A 20,199-nucleotide genomic window follows, 5' to 3' on the forward strand; every position below is an offset into this window, starting at 1 on the left:
TTATGAAGTCAGCATATTTAAGGTTATCATTGGTTCTGCTATCCTAGTCAGTCAATAAGCACAGTATCAATGGGTACACAGAGTCGGGCTGAGATAGTAATGTTAGGTTAGGACGATCCCATGTATTTTCAGTTACCAGAAGTGAGACTCCAGTAGTCAAGTCTTGATTTTTTTAGCAAAATTCAATGGTTTACTGTACGCCAAACAATACATAAAATAGGGGGTTTTCGTTAGGAAGAATATAAAAATAGAAAGAGACGTCTTAAAACTATCAATAAAATAATAAAAAAGTTTATTTCAAGTAAGTTAGAGATGAAAGAATATTATATAGAATATTTCAATGTCTATGGAGATTATAATTCCCAGAAATCAGAGAGTTCAATACATCTGGGAACATTGAGTGACTTTGGACGTTCAAAAGTTACAGCAACTGTCTTCATCTTCTTCTTTTTTTCTCTGTTGAACAACTGGAAAATATAATAGGAAAAATAAATAAGAATCAACATTTATTCACTTTTATGAGCTTGACTACAGCTTTTTGTCATAAAAAGCCAATATTCAAGCAATGTTCAGCAATATTCAATAATCCAAGGTAGAAAAAATGAATTACTTTACTATGAGATCAAATCGGTTGATCAAGTGAGATCAAATGAGTTGAGCCTCATGCCCTCTAATAATGGGAAATAATTATTAGAGAAGTTGCGCAAAATACATTGCACAATATAGATATTTTTATCTATGACCATGTTTTAATGTGAAATTGATCAGTTGCGACCTAAAAACTCTGACACCAGACTTGAGCCAGCCAGGTCACTCTATATTATTAAATTATAATGTGAACATTACAACATGGCAATCAATAACATAACAGGTGTCACTTCGGAATGGGTAATTCAAAACTATACTATGAAGTGAACAACTTTATGCAATGACTTGATGATTATAACATGGTTTTCATTGTGATGCAATGTAGCACGGTTTCCTGCATCACCAATGCAGCCTCCAGTGGCTCTTCTTGAGATTCACTATCAACTGTCAGCATTCCTTATAAATATATTCAATGCTTACCATTCAACCAGAGCTGACAGTATACAGTGAATGGAATGTCACTATAATATTCACTATAGTTTGCTAGTTGGTTGATTTCTGATCCAACAATGTCACACTTTGCTCAAGTATAGAATAGAATAGAGAAAAAACATTTATTGAATCAAATAAGCTGTCTCAAGCAAACCTTGAGTCATGATACAGTTTTAACAAAATAATTATTGTACGCTCAGCTCCCAAAAACTTAAAAGTACTGCATATTTCGTCAAGCTGGACTTTTTATATTGAGAATAAGTAAAACAGAATGGCTTACAACAAAACAAAAATATATTAGTTATGAATCTCATTAAGCTATTAAGCTATATCCAAAGTATGATTATTATTATAAATTATAAGTCGTCGAGCTCCCGAAGTGGAAGAAGCTAAGTATGGTTCATGATTATTCGTATGATTCGAATGATTATTAAACTTGGTGTTTTTCTTGTTTGCCATCAGCTTTTCATTTTTTGGAAAAAATGTAGCTTTTCTTTCTTCACTCCATCTTGTTCCAACTCTTGGAGCTTTCACCTCTTGACTAATTTCCCATTTATTTATTGTTGCTCTAAAATTATTTCGATTATCAGTTGATAATTTCATTATCAGTAATTTTTGACCAAACTAGATCTTTTTTAACGTTTTGAATCCACCCCCTCCATTGACAAGCAAAGATACATATTTTACTATCTTCTTTGTAATTTTATGATTGGGAAGCCTAATGATAAAACTAAAGAATTAAAAACTTCTTTTCCTCATGTCTCTTACAATATTTGATTGTTAATAATAATTAGTATTAGTATTCAACTAGTTTTAAAACATTTATTTTCAGTACAAAATCATTTTTTTATTTTGATTTGATTTAACTGATGGAAGAGGATTTGTTAATGAAGTACATAGTCTGATTGAACAGTTCGTTAAATGATGAGAGAAATTGTGAAATTCACCTCATTGGCTGTACAATCAAGTCTAGTAGACAGATCCCATTCGACTGATGGCAGGGGATTGTTGATGAAGTTGGCCGCAGATGCAATGCTTGGCAGCACATGATGCTGCAGCGATTTCACTTCCCAGAGCGAGCTGTCAATTGCTCCACTTTTTGTTGCATCTTTTTCTTCCATATTGTATGGGTCAATGTCAACTGCAACAATAAACTATTGATAAGCTAAGTCACCTATTGTTCGTTTTACAAGAGATTGAATAAATATTTTGTTGTATTGCTTGAAAAACCAAGTGCCTTACAGAAAGTGTTAATAAGTGTGAAGATCAGGAGTGCCCATTCGAGTGGGGACATACTGAAGGCTTTAGTGATGTGTAATCCATGTTTTATACTTGCACTTGAAATGTCTCTCAACTAACATGGTATTGGAACAAGAATCCTTGATAGATGAGATAAGATTTTGATTGAAATTACAGTGATTTAATAATCTAAAGAATGTCGGTTCACAAACATAGGTTGAGCAATACAGTAAGATCATGGCACGTACAAAACGTCCATTGGACAATGTGCTAGAGACCGTAGTGATTCCAACGATCTATATATACTAACTGGATAGCGAATTGCATGCTGAAAGAACCGGTCCGGCTGGGCTGAGCGCTCTCCCCACCACAAATGGGCAAGAAAGGCACAGCGTTAGAAGGCACCCTTGCTTTTCTATTGCACTATCAAACCCTTCTTGACAGAAATTCTATTTTCTTTATATTCTCAATAATCTTACTTATCAAGGAAACTTTGTAGACATACAAAGCATGTAAAAACAGAATATGTAATATTCTGAATTAATAAATTTATTTATTAAGCAATAATTAGAAACATAATATAATATTTTGTGTTTGCAGTACATGTATGTAGCATGTAATCTACAATCCAATGAAATTGAAATAATTTCACAATGAATATAAAAGTGAATCTATCTAGTACAATCTACCTCATCAATTATTATAATATAAATATATATGATATATATTGCACATTGATAATCTAATCGGATCTATTCAATTTAATCTAACTAATCAATAATAATATATAATGCAAACTATATTCTATAATGCACAATGGTCTAATTTATTGCACAAATATTGCACAGTATCTAATTTAATCTACCTAATTGATAATAACAATATTTACAATCAAATCCAAACAAAATCAAACATTATTGAATAGAATAAGTTTAGTGAACTTCTGTCGGAGCCCTGTTCTATCTATATTAATTTTATTTGTTTTTTCCCTAGCCAAATGATGGCCTATAATCTTCAGGGTTGAAACCCAGTGGTTGTTCTCACCAATATCATCATTACTGAAATGATTTTTGAATAGGGAATTTTCAAAATGCATATATAACTTTTCAATATGATATTATTCAGTAGTTTACAGTTTTGAAGTGTATTACTGTAAACAAACTTGACAATTTATTTTCAATACATCTTTGCTTGGCCTGACAAGTTTGCCATTTGATATGTAGTCAGTGAATTCTGTGAAGTAGTAATTTACTTCATCATGAAATGAATAGTTAGAATAATGGTATTTCAATCTACATAAAAGAATAAATATATTCAACTTACTGATAAAATGAAATATCACTTCCTTTCTTAAATCTGTTGGTGCAATTGTATGCAGAACATGAAGCAACCATCGTGTAAGGTGCTCGACCTTTAGAGCTTTAATGAAACTTATTAACGGTTCATAGGCCTCCGGCTGGCAGTAGGCTACTCGTGTGCCACTTTGTGGAGGGGATGGCTGAAAAGGCGCCGGACCATTTCTCGGCTGGCAAAGCCTACTCTGTTCGCTATCCAGTCTAGTATATATAGATCGTTGAGTGATTCCCTCACTGATGGAGAGGATGTCCTGAAAATATCTCAAAATTTAAATAACTACTGCCTCAGTGGTACAGCGATTGACTGATGCTATCAATCCGGTGGAACATCCAACTAGTCACTTGCAGTTTGTTCTGCAACCAGTTTCTCAGCATCAATTATAATCTTGTTTTGATAATGTACTTATTGTATAAATGAATAAAGAATGAATAGATAAATGAATGTCTCTCAGCTAGAGTAAAGTCTCTATATTGCACTCATTGTAATTTTCCACATTTCAAGATGTCGATTTTTGTTCAATTCAATTTTTAATCTAATATTCAATTTATCTTATATCAAACACAACCAGAATTGCATAGCTTCAACTTTTAGGCTGGCCACTAACGACAGGACATGTAAGATGAACATGATGTGTATAAACACACATATGTACATCATGCATGTTTTGTCATCAGGCAAGAGACTTTGAACAAAAAAACAGTTATTTGACAGCAACTTCTAACATAAAATAAACAAAAAATAAACCACAGGAAAATTACAAATTATAAGCATACAAAAATAATTTAGCCTCAAATAGAGTAGTGACACATAAAAAATAAACATAAAAAATCGAAGATACAAAAACCTAACTTCAAAAATTTTGTTCGAAGCCTTTCGCTGTGATGACACAACAATGTATAACGACATGTGTGTACACATACTTTCATCATGCATGTCCTGTCGTTAGTGCACAGCCTTAGTAAGATGTAACTTTTTGTTAACTTGATTTTACTTTCGTTTTCAACTTTATAAATGTTTTTGTATTTATTTTACACCAACCACAATCAGATATGTTCAACTTCTCAGTGGATACTCCATTTTATGAATGTCTTGAGTTGATTAAAATTAAAATACATAATCTATTTTCGTACAGTATTGAATTTCTACTACTTTTTAACAAACATTTTTCTCAACCTGTAATAATTTCGTGTTCACTTAATGTCCAGGGAAACATTAGATGAGTTCAGTAATAAGTGTATCACTTGTATGTTTTTTTGAGATTTTTTCAAGATTGCTAATCCATAGTGGGTATCGATCTTTGTTTCATATAGCTAATTAATAGTATAAGCAATTATTGTTTGCACAAGTAGTTTATTACAAAAAAATTAGCACAAGTACTTAGCCTAGTACTTACCTGAACCTCCAGTTGGACGATTCATAAGCTTCTTTAATCCAGGATGTCTTATGAGAAGATTTCCAATAAAAGGTAGAAGTATAAGAACATCCTGGGGTGGAGCAGCCAATGCTAACCGACTGAGTCTTTTCACAAAGGCAGCAACTAAAAGTTCAGGAAGATGCCTGCAAAAACATATTTCAACACCATACATTATACTGTTGTCCTATCTTAAATTGAAATAATACGTAATTTCCCACATTATTGATTATTATTATTATTATTATGATTTTCAATTATCACTGATACAGAAATACATACATTTACATTGAACGATACATCTCTTCTTGCTTACATGCTTTATAATATATCTGATTTAATTGAGTTGGCTATCACTAGTGACCCCCTAGGTTGAAGAACTCGCTTATTAACTGTTGTATTCATCTTTGAAATTAGCAACTTGTAATTATATAAGGGTTGGTAAGAATTATGGAAACAGCCAAAAATTTATTTTACAAGAATAATTTGACAGTAGGTTTAATGAGAATCCTATTCGAATTTAAAAAAATTACTTCTCTCGCTTCAAAACTCTTGTCTGTCATCTTGGATCCGTCATATGAATCCAACTTCATTGGTTGAGTTCAAAGCCACTGATTGATTCCATCGTGTTTTTTTTACGTTCAGTAAAAAAACTTTCCACAGAATGGAAAGTCGGCTAGTATCCTGACGCCAAAATCCTGACTTGAAAGAAAGTGTAGCATTGTAATATAGAGGTAGTTTTAATTCCTAACAAGATGATGCAGTCATGTGTTGTGGTATTGGTGCACTCAAGTCTTGGTTAGATTGATACCTTCCATTCTGTACCGGGTGCTTCAAAAAATGTATACACACTTTTTCATAGAAAATTTATTTACCGTTCTACAAAGATAAATTTCAGGAAAATAGAAAGCTGAAAGTCCAATGTAAATGAAACATAAATAACAAATGTTAATACTGTTCAAATTGATGACCTGCAGCATCAATACAATTCTGAGTACGAGTCACCACTGATTCTGTACATCGTATCAAAACGTCCAATGAGATTTCTCTTCACACTGCTTGAATCTCATTCCAAAGAATGTCTAGGTTACGTGGTTTACGTTTGTACACCTCATCTTTTACTGTGCCCCACAAGAAGAAATCCAGTGGTGTAAGGTCTAGAGAGCGTGCTGGAAACTCGATTGGCCCCCTGCGTCCTATCCACTGGCCTGGCAAATTTTGATCCAGGTAAGCTCGTACGTCCCTGTGATAGTGCGGCGGAGCACCATCTTGTTGAAAATAAAAATCATCATTACCGTATAATGCACGAATGGCAGGAAATATGGAATCAGCAAGCATTGTTAGGTAATTAATACCAGTTACAGTGCCTTCAAATCAAAAAGGTCCAATGAGTCCCCTTGAAGACAAACCGCACCACACATTTACACCAGGCAAATTTACAGCTTTTTCAATTGTAATGTGAGGATTTTCTTCACCCCAGTAAACACAATTGTGCCTATTGACAGTTCCATTAAGTTTGAATTGGGCTTCATCTGACCAAATGATGCTACCCATAAATCCTGGTTCACGTATCACCATCTCCTGAATCCATTCACAAAATTGCAACCTTCGATCTGGATAGTCGTCATTTAGCTGTTGCACCAGCCTTGGAATGTAAACACGATACTTGCCTCTCTTCAGAATGCGTAGTACGCTGCTAGCACTTACATCACTTTCACGTGCCCCTTGCCTTGAAGATTTGTTAGGAGACCGTTGAAACAGTTCCAAGACTGCCGTTGATGACTCATCACTTGTAGCTGTTCGAGGCCGACCTGAATGACCTTTATGCACATCACACACTGTTCCATGAACTTCGAATTTGTCTCGTATGCGTGTAATTGTTAATCTTGAAGGTGGTTCTGTATCATACTCCCTTCTCCACTGTCTTTGAACTTCATTTACATTCTCAAACTTCCAGTACCACTTAATAACCTGCTTACGTTTTTTCAAAACTCAAACGTATGTCCGCCATGTTGATATTACACATTCCAACTAACAATATAACATAGAGGGACGATTATGCTGCCACCTGGCGAAGAAATATAACATTAGCCTTGTAGAGCGGTAAAACTACGATTGTTTAAAGTGTGTATACATTTTTTTGAAGCACCTGGTATGTATTCTGTGGCTGAACGGTTGCTCATGAGTCATGACTGACAGATGTTTTCTCTGCTGCTTATTATGTAAACAAAACTAGAACCTAACCTATCTCATTGTATAATCAACTAGCAGGGCACCCGTGCTTCACTACGGGAATTAAAAGATAAGATTATTTTTGTGAAACATTCATAATCTAAATTCTATCAAAATTGTTATAATAGTTTTTGAGATTAGGTCACAACTTGGCATGAAAATTATTGAGTCAAATCATTTGAATAATTGATTGATGTGTTGGAAGTGTTCTGTAGAATATTAGTATGATTGCAGCGAATTTTCCAGAGTATTGGGCGGGGCTTAAAAGTCAACCTCGACTTTATTCATTGGCAATTAATATTTCCGTTGACAGTTATCAAATTAGCAGTGATCATGTTTTTTTTATTTTGCTTGATGCAATTGAAGATTAAATTCCACATTAAGTTGATTCAGAATTTGATGACTCTAGTATCCATGGATCTCTTGCTTATTCTGGGATTTGGCATAGCCTGTTGCTTACTTTTCATTTCACTTATCCAAAAGTGTAAAAGCGGCCAATCCACTGATTCTTTCTTACATGGAAGTCCATTCATACATAATAGTCAATTCATAATAGCTAGTATAACATTTATTGTGGCTGATTTCTCATGTACTAAACTTTACTATCACAAATATTAAAGTGGGATCAATTTGATGTGAATTTGCATAAATCTGAATAGAGTTTATTCAATCACTTTGTTTATTAACTACCATTACCATATATGATTTCTTTCTTTGATCTTAGCTTGAACCAAAAGTTTAGGGAAGAAAATTTAGATGTAAACTAACATGTAACTCAATTTAATTTCTATCTAAATTGACAACTCTATTTTTTACTTGTGATCTATTATCAATAGATTTGTCATGTATCATGTAATGACATCATGAAAGGAAATAGGAGCAGTTGATGGAATATCGTGTTTTTTCGATTTAGTTTTTAGCTGATTTTGAAACATGAAAATATCAGGTCCATTAGCACGAAAGCCTGTTCAATCAGGATTAAATTTCATGAGAATTAATCAGAGCAGGGTTTTTTAATAGAAGGCTTATCTGATTCATTCTCGTGGTCAGTCCGGATTATGAATTAACAGACAGTGCAACTGGCTCTCTCAAGGCCATGGCTGCGTACAAACATGGATAAACAGAGGAACCAATACAAAAGAAGCTGAAGAGATTAATCGCATTTCTATCACCTCAAAATGAACATTACATTCAACTACCATATGTTTGGAAAGATCGATTTTAAATAATTTATTTTGCTATCATCCGATCACTTTTTGAACCTATTCTTCCAGATGTTCCATGAATACTGCAATGTTTTAAAATAAGGTCACCAAATTTTGTAACTCAACTACAGCTATTATAATCTTTTTCATTTGCTCACACCCTCTTACGTTTTCAACAGACTATGGAAACCTTTTTTCTGATCAGCTGCTACTTGAGGGACCAATAATCCTTTCTCAAGGAACTTCAGCGAATCTTCCCTGAGTTGAGACCTGTTCCAAAATAATGTTTTTCGTCGCAAACCCACTATATTCCTGATTTAATCAAAATCGTTAGAGCCGTTTTCGAGATCCGTCTGACATACATACATATCAACAAACACACATATTCGAACAAAAATTGCTTTCTTAGTATAATTAACTTCAATAATTATGATTTCATTCAATGAGAGCTTATTCCACATAATAATAACAGTTGGCATCAAAAGTAAGAATGTCAAACATGATTGAAATTGAAACAGTGGCGATCATCGACATTATTATCTTCATCTGATCTAAAGTAACCAAATTATAGTTAGATTCACATCAATGTGTCAGCATTGTTTGAATGGGGAGCATTGATGCTTTAAATGAGGAATACTGACAGTCAACGAACTGTTATGCATATTCTCCAATATTTTTTTTGAAAACTACCTTCTATTTTATCAATGTTTGAGAATCTCAATGTTCAACAATCAATGTTTGAGAATAATTGATGCAAACAGAGTCCACAACGGACATTTCTGAAATTTTAATAATACCCTCCATATATCATACTCAATTATTAAAAATTCATCGAAATTGTCTAAGCAGTTTTCGCGATCTGTCGGATATGCTATCAAAATTAGTCTTGATAGAATAGGATCAATTGATAGAAGCAGCTCCCTTCATAAAAGTTTGTTTTTTGAAAAATAAAAATTATCTTTACTCCCCGGGGCTTCGCTCGCCCAATTGCCTTTCGAATGATATTTATTTATTTATTCGTGGACAGAATATATTCTGGTTTGTTTAAATGTGTTCTGGTTTATTGATAGATTATCCAAGATTTAGTCCAAGATAGGTATTATGTTAAGTGACACATCCCTCACCACAATCATTATTCTTGAACCATTAATATTTTTTCAAAAACATTTTCCTTGCATAGTTGTTGTGATTGTTTTGTTGTATATTGCTTTTTCTCGTTGTATTTCTGTGTGTTGTAAATAAATTTAATTGAAAAAAAAATCGACTTTGAGGGTGACGGTAGGTTAATTAGGTTAGTTGTGTTATGTGAAGGTTACATTAACTTTTCGATATCAATGAATATAAAGTACAAACTAAATCTTTTTACTTGATAATCAGTGTTTTGTTCTTTTATGTCTCTATATAAGTGGGATCATTGTCCCTATAATCAAAATTTATATCAGATTCATCATTCTAAGAAGCAAATATTTCATCATTCATGTCAGTAATAATAAGAATATTATTATTCAAGTTTTAAAAGTTATTTATATAATGTAAATAATATTATAAATGTTGGTGAGTCGAACAAAGAAGCTTCTAATAAATTTTTTGTGGGAAGCAAATTTAACTGTGTGTTGGACATCTAGTCATCATTTGACAATAAAAAATAAAATATGAATAAATTATGTACTTTTAAAAAAGTAGGACTTATTGATCTTCCTGTCTATTATGTACATCTTTGTAACATGCCTACACTTGATAAACTTATCATTGCCTGTCCCATTTAGTTGAATTTTCCTATTCTTCTTCTATTTCCTCGTCCTTTCTCACTTCTTCTTCTTCTTCATCTTCTTCTTCTTCAATTAGATCACAGCTGCTGGTCAGTAAACAACTTGGAATGATGCCAGGAGAGGCGCGACACGTTGCATAGATCTCTCACACACACATACACCCAAACACACACACAGTTTTCTATGAAAACTCAATTTCCCGAGTGGCCATTTGAATTTGGTTGGAATTCAGCTATGGTTATAGGCTTATCTCCGGGAGCTGAACAAAAAAGCTTCTCTTAAATTTTTTGTGGGAAACATATTTAAATGTGTCCCAAATATTTGGGGGAGGCTAGGGGTAGCGAGGGAAAGATTTTGAGAGTTCTGGAGGTTTTCCCGTAGCCTCCAGTGTAGTATGCTACAGATTTGGTGTTAAGTTTTTACAGCGAACTCATAGTTTTGACTGAGAATTTTTGGTATTTGGGAAAACTTCAAATTTTCGATGAAAACTTTTCAGAAAGGTTTTCTGTATAACAGCTATAAGTACCGTAACAATATTTTTTGTAGCAATGATACAGAATGGACCTGAAGAAGAATACTTTAAAAATCAGGCCTATGTAAATCCATTGCTAAATTACAACCAAATTCATTTGGCGACCCGAAAAATTGAGTTTTCATCGAAAATTTGAAGTACTCCCAAATACCAGAAATTCTCATCCAAAACTATGAGTTCACTGTGAAAACTGAACACCAAATCTGTTGCATACTACACTGGAGGCTACGGGAAAACCTCCAGAGCTTCCAAATTCTTCCCTCCGGGACCTCTGTACTTTCCAAAATATTTGGGACACATTTAAATTTGTTTCCCACAAAAAATTTATTACAAGCTTTTTTGTTCATCTCCCGGAGATAAGCCTATAACCATAGCTAAATTTCAACAAAATTCAAATGGCGACCTGGAAAATTGAGTTTTACCGAATAAGGTTAACTTACAGTTCTATTTTCAATCATAAAAATGAAAGTTGATAATAATGACTTTGAAAAAATTTTGTTTGAAAATTAAAAATATTTCGGTCGATTGTATAAAAACTAGGATCTAGTGACTAGCAACAAGCAACAAGATTCTAACGATACAAATAAGATGATACAGCTTTCTCAAATCCTAGTGTTTGCTTGAGAACTAATAATCCATCTCTTTAGTAGGCCTACTCTTATATATTATAATTATTTAGTGTTTTTACTCTCTCATGAAGTATTGTCAGTAATAGCCAACTTTATCAAGTAGCCTAATTACCATTCTCTCAATAGATATTATGCCTATATGTAATTACCATTCTTGAACTTTTATTTCTCCCTATACTACCGTATGTGAAAGTTTAACTTGGTAGGCCTGTAATATGTAATCTTTACACGGGGGCGCGACAGTCGAGACCGACGACATTCGAGGCCTACGACAGTAGAGGACTGTTTTCCAGTCCTCTACGGTCATAGGCCTCGACTGTCGGGAGTGTACGAAAATTGAAGAGTCCTCTACTGTCGCCTAACGCAGGCGACATTTGAGGCCTCTTTTTCAGGAGTCCTCTACCGTTGCTGGCCTCGAATGTCGCAGGTCTCGACTGTCGGGGCTGTACAAAAATTAGAGAGGCCTCAACTGTCGCTTAGCGCAGGCGACATTTGAGGCCTCTTTTTCAGGAGTCTTCTAACGTTGCTGGCCTCGAATGTCGCAGGTCTCGACTGTCGGGCCTGTACAAAAATTAGAGAGGCCTCAACTGTCGCTTAGCGCAGGCGACATTTGAGGCCTCTTTTTCAGGAGTCCTCTACCGTCGCAGGTCTCGACTGTCGGGCCTGTACAAAAATTAGAGAGGCCTCAACTGTCGCTTAGCGCAGGCGACATTTGAGGCCTCTTTTTCAGGAGTCCTCTACCGTCGCAGGTCTCGACTGTCGGGGCTGTACAAAAATTAGAGAGGCCTCAACTGTCGCCTAACGCAGGCGACATTTGAGGCCTCTTTTTCAGGAGTCCTCTACCGTCGCAGGTCTCGACTGTCGGGGCTGTACAAAAATTAGAGAGGCCTCAACTGTCGCTTAGCGCAGGCGACATTTGAGGCCTCTTTTTCAGGAGTCCTCTAACGTTGCTGGCCTCGAATGTCGCAGGTCTCGACTGTCGGGCCTGTACAAAAATTAGAGAGTCGCTTGCAGCAGACGACAGTTGAGGACACATCCTACTGCGATACCAGACTGTACCTGTACCAATGGGTCAATAGTGCATCATTATCTAGTGTATAATAGATGTTATGAAATACATTTTGTAATGATTATGACATCTGATTTGTTGAAAACCAAATAATGGAAACTTCCTTCATAAAAAAAGCATATGAACTTTGGAGGATCGTAGGGCTTATCTTTAAAGAATTTTCAGAATGAAAATAGGCCTATGACACTTGTCGGTATACAGGCCATCTTTGTGAAAAATTACAGCTTAATCAGTCAAGTATTTCAAGCTTGATGAGCTCACAGACAAACAGACAGAAAGACAGACATCTCATCTTATAGATAGATAGAAGATAGATAAATATTTATATTTGTCAATGAAGGAGGCATAATGCAGTAGTAATGGATTCCCATTACTTAAAAATATGTTTAGGGACCATCATCCAAGTACTGGAATGTATATCATATCAAACATACTACCGGGTGAACTGAATGCTCTTTTCAATTTGATAAGACTTGACCACGTTTGTTGACGTAACTTAATATTGGAGGGTGGAAAGATGCGGGTCTCTTTTTATTTTACATGCTGAACTTAATAGAAATAAAAGTTAATTTATTGACATAAAACATTTTCCAATGGATAGTCAACGTCAAAACAATTTAAAAGTTACAAAATTTATAAGCTTCAGAGAATAGAAAAAGGTTACATAGTACGATGATTAGAGTAATAACCTTCTTATATTATAATCTAGGAAGTTGATTTGAAAAATCAGCAACTTTATATAAACATTCTTCCTTAAAAATATTTTTACTGTGTTTTTGAAAACTATACACGAAAGATCTCTAACAATTACTATAAATAATCAGATATATAATTTTGTACCTTTGTAAAGCCACCTTTTTTGAGATCTTACAATTTGTAGAAATTCAGTTCTAAAGGTGCGTACGCGCCGCGAACATGAGCAATTCACTTTTAATCAGCTGACTATATCTGTATTTTTACAGAAACGGTATAAGATATAGATATAAAAAGCTTGGCATCAGCTGATTAAAAGTGAATCGCTCATGTTCGCGGCGCGTATATCTGTGCACACCTTAAGATAATTCCTGTGCCTAGTATTTTTATAACTCGCACTTTGAACTCGGCAGGGGGCTTCGCCCACGGCACCCCTGAAAATGTTTTCCTGGTTTATAATTTATTTTTGGTTGATTTTTTTTTTGAAATTTGGGAGTGTAGACTCTTTTCCTTGTGAGAGGCTACTTCTCTTTTCTTCATCACTAAAAAGCAGTGCTCAATGGCTTAGACTCACAACCTGCTATCTCTAGAAAATATTATTGGTGCAACTTCTTACTTGGGTTGACATTACTCTTTCAATAATTGTTTATGGACAGATACACGTTGAAAGTAAACGTATGTTTGTTCTACCTGTAAACTTAAAATTCCATTTTTAATCTATGACAACTTTATTGTACTATTCTATAAATTAGAAATCTATGGTGACCTTACCGTACAAGCAGGTAAGTAATAAATATAACAAGCAGGTAAAGTTATAAAGTCTCCTTCAAAAATTGTCAGCCCCATCACCATTTATCACTATTAATGTTTTGAAAAATCTAAATTTTTAGTAGAAAATTAAAGATTGATGGTATGGATGGGGATGAAGCACTGCCAGCCACTAGTAGTCGGCGCCTATTATCATTGTATTTCTCACTATTCACTACATGTGTATGAGCAATAAAAATGAACTGTATACTGCACTTCGAGACGAGACGATCTACAATGTAAACATACATGCGTGTGTGAGAGTCGGATTCTCGGAAGGCTTAATGCTGACACGTTCTAGCTAAAATCTCTTTGTTCTCATTCACCACTTTATACTTGAGAAAATAGAATTTTAAAGAATTTCATAATAGTTAAACTTTTAAAATTCTTATTATTTTTCTCGCTCACCTAAGTGAATGAAATACGTATATTGGTAGATGTAGAATGAATATTGAAGAAAACGTTTTGATGATGAAGCAATTCTTTGAATATAATTATTATTCATGATGTCTTTAGAACGTGTAACGTTAATGATCTACTTTGTTTTTCCTTCATGTTTAGTATGGTTCATGTTTAGAAAATGGAAAAGAATGGAACATATATTCATGGAGAAGGAGGAAGGAATCAGACGAAAAGGGATTGGGACAAATAGTAAATAAATACATTGAAAAAGTGAATTGAATGGGGGATAGAAACATTGATGAAAGGTAGTGAACATATTAAGCCTGGTATACAAAAAGAGGTAATGCAACAAAGCATGATAATAATACAGAAGAATACCAAGCTAGTTTGTATGGGAGGAGAAAAAAATGTGGAAGAGGAGAACAAGAGAAGAAGGCAGGAAACAGAAGAAGAGACATGAGGAGGAAACGAGATGAAACCGAAAACCCGAAGGGAAGAAAAACATGAAAGGAGGAAACAAGAATCAGAAGAAGAAGGATTATGAGAGAATGAAAAGAAACGGAAGAAGAAAAAGAAAGAAGGAAGAGTGTACTTCTCTGAACAGAAATTGTGAGGATTATGTAATAGGATACAACATAATAAGTTCAGATAAACACTCTCAATTTGTAATATTCCAAATGTACTAACAATAAGAAAATTTTAATTGATAATAAATCTGTCTTATTCAGTAATTAATGGAGTACATAAGAGTGTAATCTAATAGCCCGAATATAATAGCCCGCCGACTTGCCTTCATGGTCGACGAATCATGTACCTTGCGCAAAAGTTTGGTCAATTGCGAATAGTGCCAGGAATGCTAGTCAAAGTGGGAAATTTGAATCGATTTATCGGCGCGCCAGTTTTTGAGCTGTAGATCGTCAAATTACCTACTAATGTTTTCCAAGAAAATCTCACTACACTATCGATAAAATGAAATATTGAATTATTTAGCTAAAAACTGACAAACATAAATAATTTCTCTCCTGAACATTCAGTAATCAATCAAAATCTTTTCAGATACCACAATCTTTCCTAGACACCGATTGGGTTTTGATATTTTTAGACAATTATTTCTATTTTTGTCAACTTTATTATATTCCAGTATTTTCAAGCTTGTTAAGCATTTCTGGAACAATTCTCTACTCTATAAATTTGATCTTGCCGGTGATATTTTTTCATAAGACACGTAATTATAATATAATTCAATACCGGCAATAATTATAACTGCAGAATTTTTTTTCAATACGAGAGGTTTTAATAAAAGCAGCGAATAAAAAAATCTCTCTCTCTGTCACTCTCTCTCTCTCTCTCTCTCTCTCATTCTCTCTCACACGTTTCACTCTCTCTCACACGAGTTTTCCCTTTATAATAGCCAATTTGATGAATCATTGATTTGAAACAGAGCCAACGTTCTGTATTATTATTGTAAATAATAGTATTATTATTCTTATTCAAAGAAATACAACAATAGCATTCGAAATAAATATAGTCAACTCTTCATCTACCTTTTTTCACACATCTCTTACAACTTCACCACCAACTTTCTTATGGAACTTATTTTAACTATCTATCTTATTTTAACTATCCTCCAACTTATAGGAAATACTGACAAATTTTAGTGAATCACATTCCTCTTCCTTCTTCCATCTCTTTCTTTTTTTCTTCTGTTTTTCCTCTCTTTTTCATCCTCTAATTCTATTTTCTCTCAACTTTTTTGTTGAACTTCTTCATTATATCTTTTCCTTTTCTCAACTTCACTTTCACTTTCATCTTTCCAATGGAGTGTTAGTGAAAATTATATCCATGATAACCTTTTCCAACGATCATGAACGGTTTAAACTTGGCCGATTTAAGTAGATATAGAAAAATATTGTATTGTCAAATACAAATTGCATTTCATCTTCAGACCGTTTATTCATTTTTCAAATTGTACTGTAAAGAATTGATTGAAGTTAGCTGTATCGTTGATATTATTAATAATTATGAACCAACGATGATGATGCTACAAAAATGATTACGCGACAGCTGCAACCCTAAACTCTAGACTAACAATGAGAAAGAAAGAAATGTACAACACTATTCATTCATTTATTTCGTATAGGTCAACTAATGACCACAGTAATTCACCATTAACCATTATCATAAACGCTATCATTATTATTATTATTTACGTTGGTCTCCCACTTTTGCCTCCAATCCTTGCACTCTGAGCGATTCGTCTTTCTAACGACCAAGTTTCAATTCTGGATTCTTCTGGGAAAACATCAACTTTAAGCTGATTCCGTAGCCCTGCTCTGATTAGTAAATATGCCACTGTTATATTTAATTTTTGCATATCATTCTTAGACTCTAAAAACCAGTTCAATTTGGATCTCCCACTTATTTTCTTGGGGTTCATGGAAGCTATTTACAGTTCCACCACATGACAAATTAAAGAAAATGAGAATATAATTTTCCAAGAAATTTCTTTCTTTTTCTGGGTCATTGTAAACTGATGGTACGAAATAGCATTGTTCCTGACTTGTTATTTCTACCTGGAGAAGTGTCACCGAAACCCTTCTAATGTCTAGCTTTACTGCTCCTACACATCTCGTTTATTGTTAGATGTCTCGGGAATTCCCCAGGTTAGTTAGACACATTTTCAATGTCTGAGTTGATGTACAGTACAAATACATGTCTACTCTATCTGGTTCATGAAATTCAATTTCAAACAATGATGAATTTATCATTGATGAATATGAATTCTCATCTGAATTGGTAAGAACATTATTATAAACCCATTCTAAAAAGCAGATTTTACATTCCCTATAATCGCAATGACGGTTAAACGCTTTTAGACTAATGAAATTGAAATTCATGATCCAGATAGAGTAGACATGTATTTTTACTGTACATCAACTCAGACATTGAAAATGTGCCTAACTAACAGGATCAAGGATTTATATTATCTGAGCTAATATCACGACGACTCAGGTAACGTTTCTCTTCTCGAAATATGAGCAGACATGGTGAACTTGAAGACTGCACAATACCAATACAAATGAATTTATTCTGCTAACTGACAACATCAATCTAATTATTATAGACTCAAAGAACTGGGAAGAACTGAGATGTGTTTTGATGGTTAAGTGCAGTTGAATCTATCCAAAAATACCATCAAATACCGTTCCAACCTATTCAGCTTCATTAATTCCATACACTTATAAACATTAACTCTTAACTCTTATAATCATTATCATGCATCATCTTCATTGTTGATTGTTTATCATGCATTGTTTATTATGCATCATCTTCATCTTCATAGAATCTCTTCTGGTTTCATAGAATTCGAAACAGAGTTTGTGGTAACTATAATCACAATCAAGAAGTTAGTCTTGACGCGGAGTTAATTTCTAACCATGGTAAGTTGGAACATTTTTCAAAACCTAGATTGGAATACCGAAATCAATCTAAAATTTTACAAGCATTTGATCTGATTCCTTGTAATGATAACTTGTCAAATCATTACAGTGGAGAATTATTGAAAATTGATGATCAAAAACTTGAAAGTATTAATGGTTATGTCAGTTTAAAATCTGTACCCCACAGTCATCTGCACATTGGAAATGGTGAAAAGAGGAAGGAGGAGGGTAATGATGGAATAGTGGAGAGGAAAATGGAATTGAATCAAGTTATGAAATTAATGAAAAACTTGGAGAACGGAATGAGAATGTACAAAAAATGAGGAGAGATGAGAAAGATGTGGAAATGGAAGAAAGTCAAGGTATGCATTTCGAAAGAAATGAAAAAGAAATATTGGCTAGTATTGGAAAAAGTGAAATTAATAAGAATAATTATAGAATGACGAATATGTATGAGTTGATGCATACTCAACAAAGAGAAGAAAATTATTAATGAAAAAGCAATTCAAAGTACCCCAACAGCCAAAGAATGTCTTATCAAGCAGTGTTGCGTGAAATGCAGTGTTGTGTTTTGTTCACGTTCGTTTCATCTTGTGTGTTTTGTTTATGTTTGTTTCATTTCCCATGTTTTGTTTATGTTTGTAATCCTTTTCATATTCATTTATTTTATGGCTTGAGGGCAAGCCAATTTTGTCAGAAGCAACTATTTACAGTTGTAAAGTTGCAATACTTATTCATAATATGGAAGGAATAATGGGATATAATATATTATTTAATTGCTGGTAAATCCATACTAATTAAATGATAATTCTTTTGGTGCTATCTGTCATTCTGGAGAGCCTAGCGCAGGCGACAGTTGAGGCCTCTTTTTCAGGAGTCCTCTACGGTCGCAGGTCTCGACTGTCGGGGCTGTACGAAAATTAGAGAGGCCTCAACTGTCGCCTAACGCAGGCGACATTTGAGGCTCTTTTTCAGGAGTCCTCTACCGTCGCAGGTCTCGACTGTCGGGGCTGTACAAAAATTAGAGAGGTCTCAACTGTCGCCTAACGCAGGCGACATTTGAGGCCTCTTTTTCAGGAGTCCTCTACCGTCGCTGGCCTCGAATGTCGCATGTCTCTTTCGTCGCTGGTCTCGACTGTCGCAGGACTCTTCTGTCGTTTGCCTCGTTTGACATCGAACCCTTTACACACTATCAAAATACTCCATCTTTGAGGTCGCTCAAGTTCGTATTGGCTTGGTGTCATACCCCATCTTACACAGTCATTCACTTTCTTGGTAAAAGGGCTACTTGTAGCTTATTTACATAAAAATTGGAAACCAGAGTACCCTTCTTTCAACTTAATTTCACAATCTTTATTCAATCAACTTGCAAACTACTCAAAAGTCTTCTCCAATATGACGATGATCATTATTATTCTATTATTTCGATGATATTCTTATGATTTGCCTCTATTTGGTTGCAGTTTCTGGTTGAGGACACCGAATGCAAGAAACGACATCATGACTTCAGCTGCCAGCAATCGTGCTACGATGACGAAGAGTGGTCGTCATGCAACTCATGCCAGGGCCACGGTGGCGAGAGATCCTCAAAAAAGGAGTTCAAAATGCCCAAATTCAAGAAATCGAAAAAGTCAAAGAAGCACAACGATGACGACGACGAGGAGTATGGATACAACATGTGCCCACAATATTGTCCACGCCCCTGCCCACAATTCTACCCACAGCCACAACCATTCTGTGCACCAGCACGGTACTTGCAGCAACCGTGGTGTCCATGTCCACCACAGCGGATGGACTGTAACCCATGTTTCAGACCACCAATACTGCCGCACCCACAACCACCACCATGCCCACGCTTGACCTGTCCACAGGCATGCCCACCACCTTGCCCACCCCCACAGCCCTGTTCACATCCGACCCCAAACTGCCAACCGCCCTGCTTTGAATCAACCCTGGAAAGCAGCTGCGATCCTCAGGCATCGGTACAGAAAATCATCGTAGAAAAAGGACCAGCAATCATCCAGAACATCATCTTCAACAAGGAGTTCTGCGAGAAATACTTTGAGACCTACGGTTGTTACCCGGCTATTGATGGGTTGCCTTTCCAACTGCCCACGCAACACGTTACCCTCGGCAATAACTGTGATGAAGACTGTTCGATATGTGTGAACACGTTACCTTGTCCTCAGAACAATATTTGTGGACCTCCTCCATGTCAAAACGTTTGTGGCAGAAACCCAATTCCACTGCCTTCCCCAATTTCTTTTAATAAATATCATCCGTCGCCATGTCCTTGCTAGGCATCAGTAACATTATGAAATGAAAATTGAGTACC

The 20,199-nt window shown here is 34.9% G+C and overlaps 1 protein-coding gene across 1 annotated transcript in view; it reads right to left on the reverse strand.

Annotated features, from left to right (window-relative positions):
• Positions 1-262: 262 nt before the first annotated feature.
• Positions 263-20,199, reverse strand: part of LOC111054012 (nucleolar complex protein 4 homolog B) — a 67,529-nt gene continuing 47,592 nt past the window's right edge. Inside the window, exons 8-10 of the mRNA XM_039432354.1 lie at positions 5,069-5,232; positions 2,028-2,221; positions 263-467 (exon numbers count right to left, since the gene is read on the reverse strand). Of these exons, the coding sequence (XP_039288288.1) occupies positions 354-467; positions 2,028-2,221; positions 5,069-5,232 (472 nt within the window). The 3' untranslated portion in view covers positions 263-353. The remainder of the gene's footprint in view (positions 468-2,027; positions 2,222-5,068; positions 5,233-20,199) is intronic.

Source organism: Nilaparvata lugens, chromosome 7 (assembly GCF_014356525.2).
Source record: "Nilaparvata lugens isolate BPH chromosome 7, ASM1435652v1, whole genome shotgun sequence".
Lineage (NCBI taxonomy): Eukaryota > Metazoa > Arthropoda > Insecta > Hemiptera > Delphacidae > Nilaparvata > Nilaparvata lugens.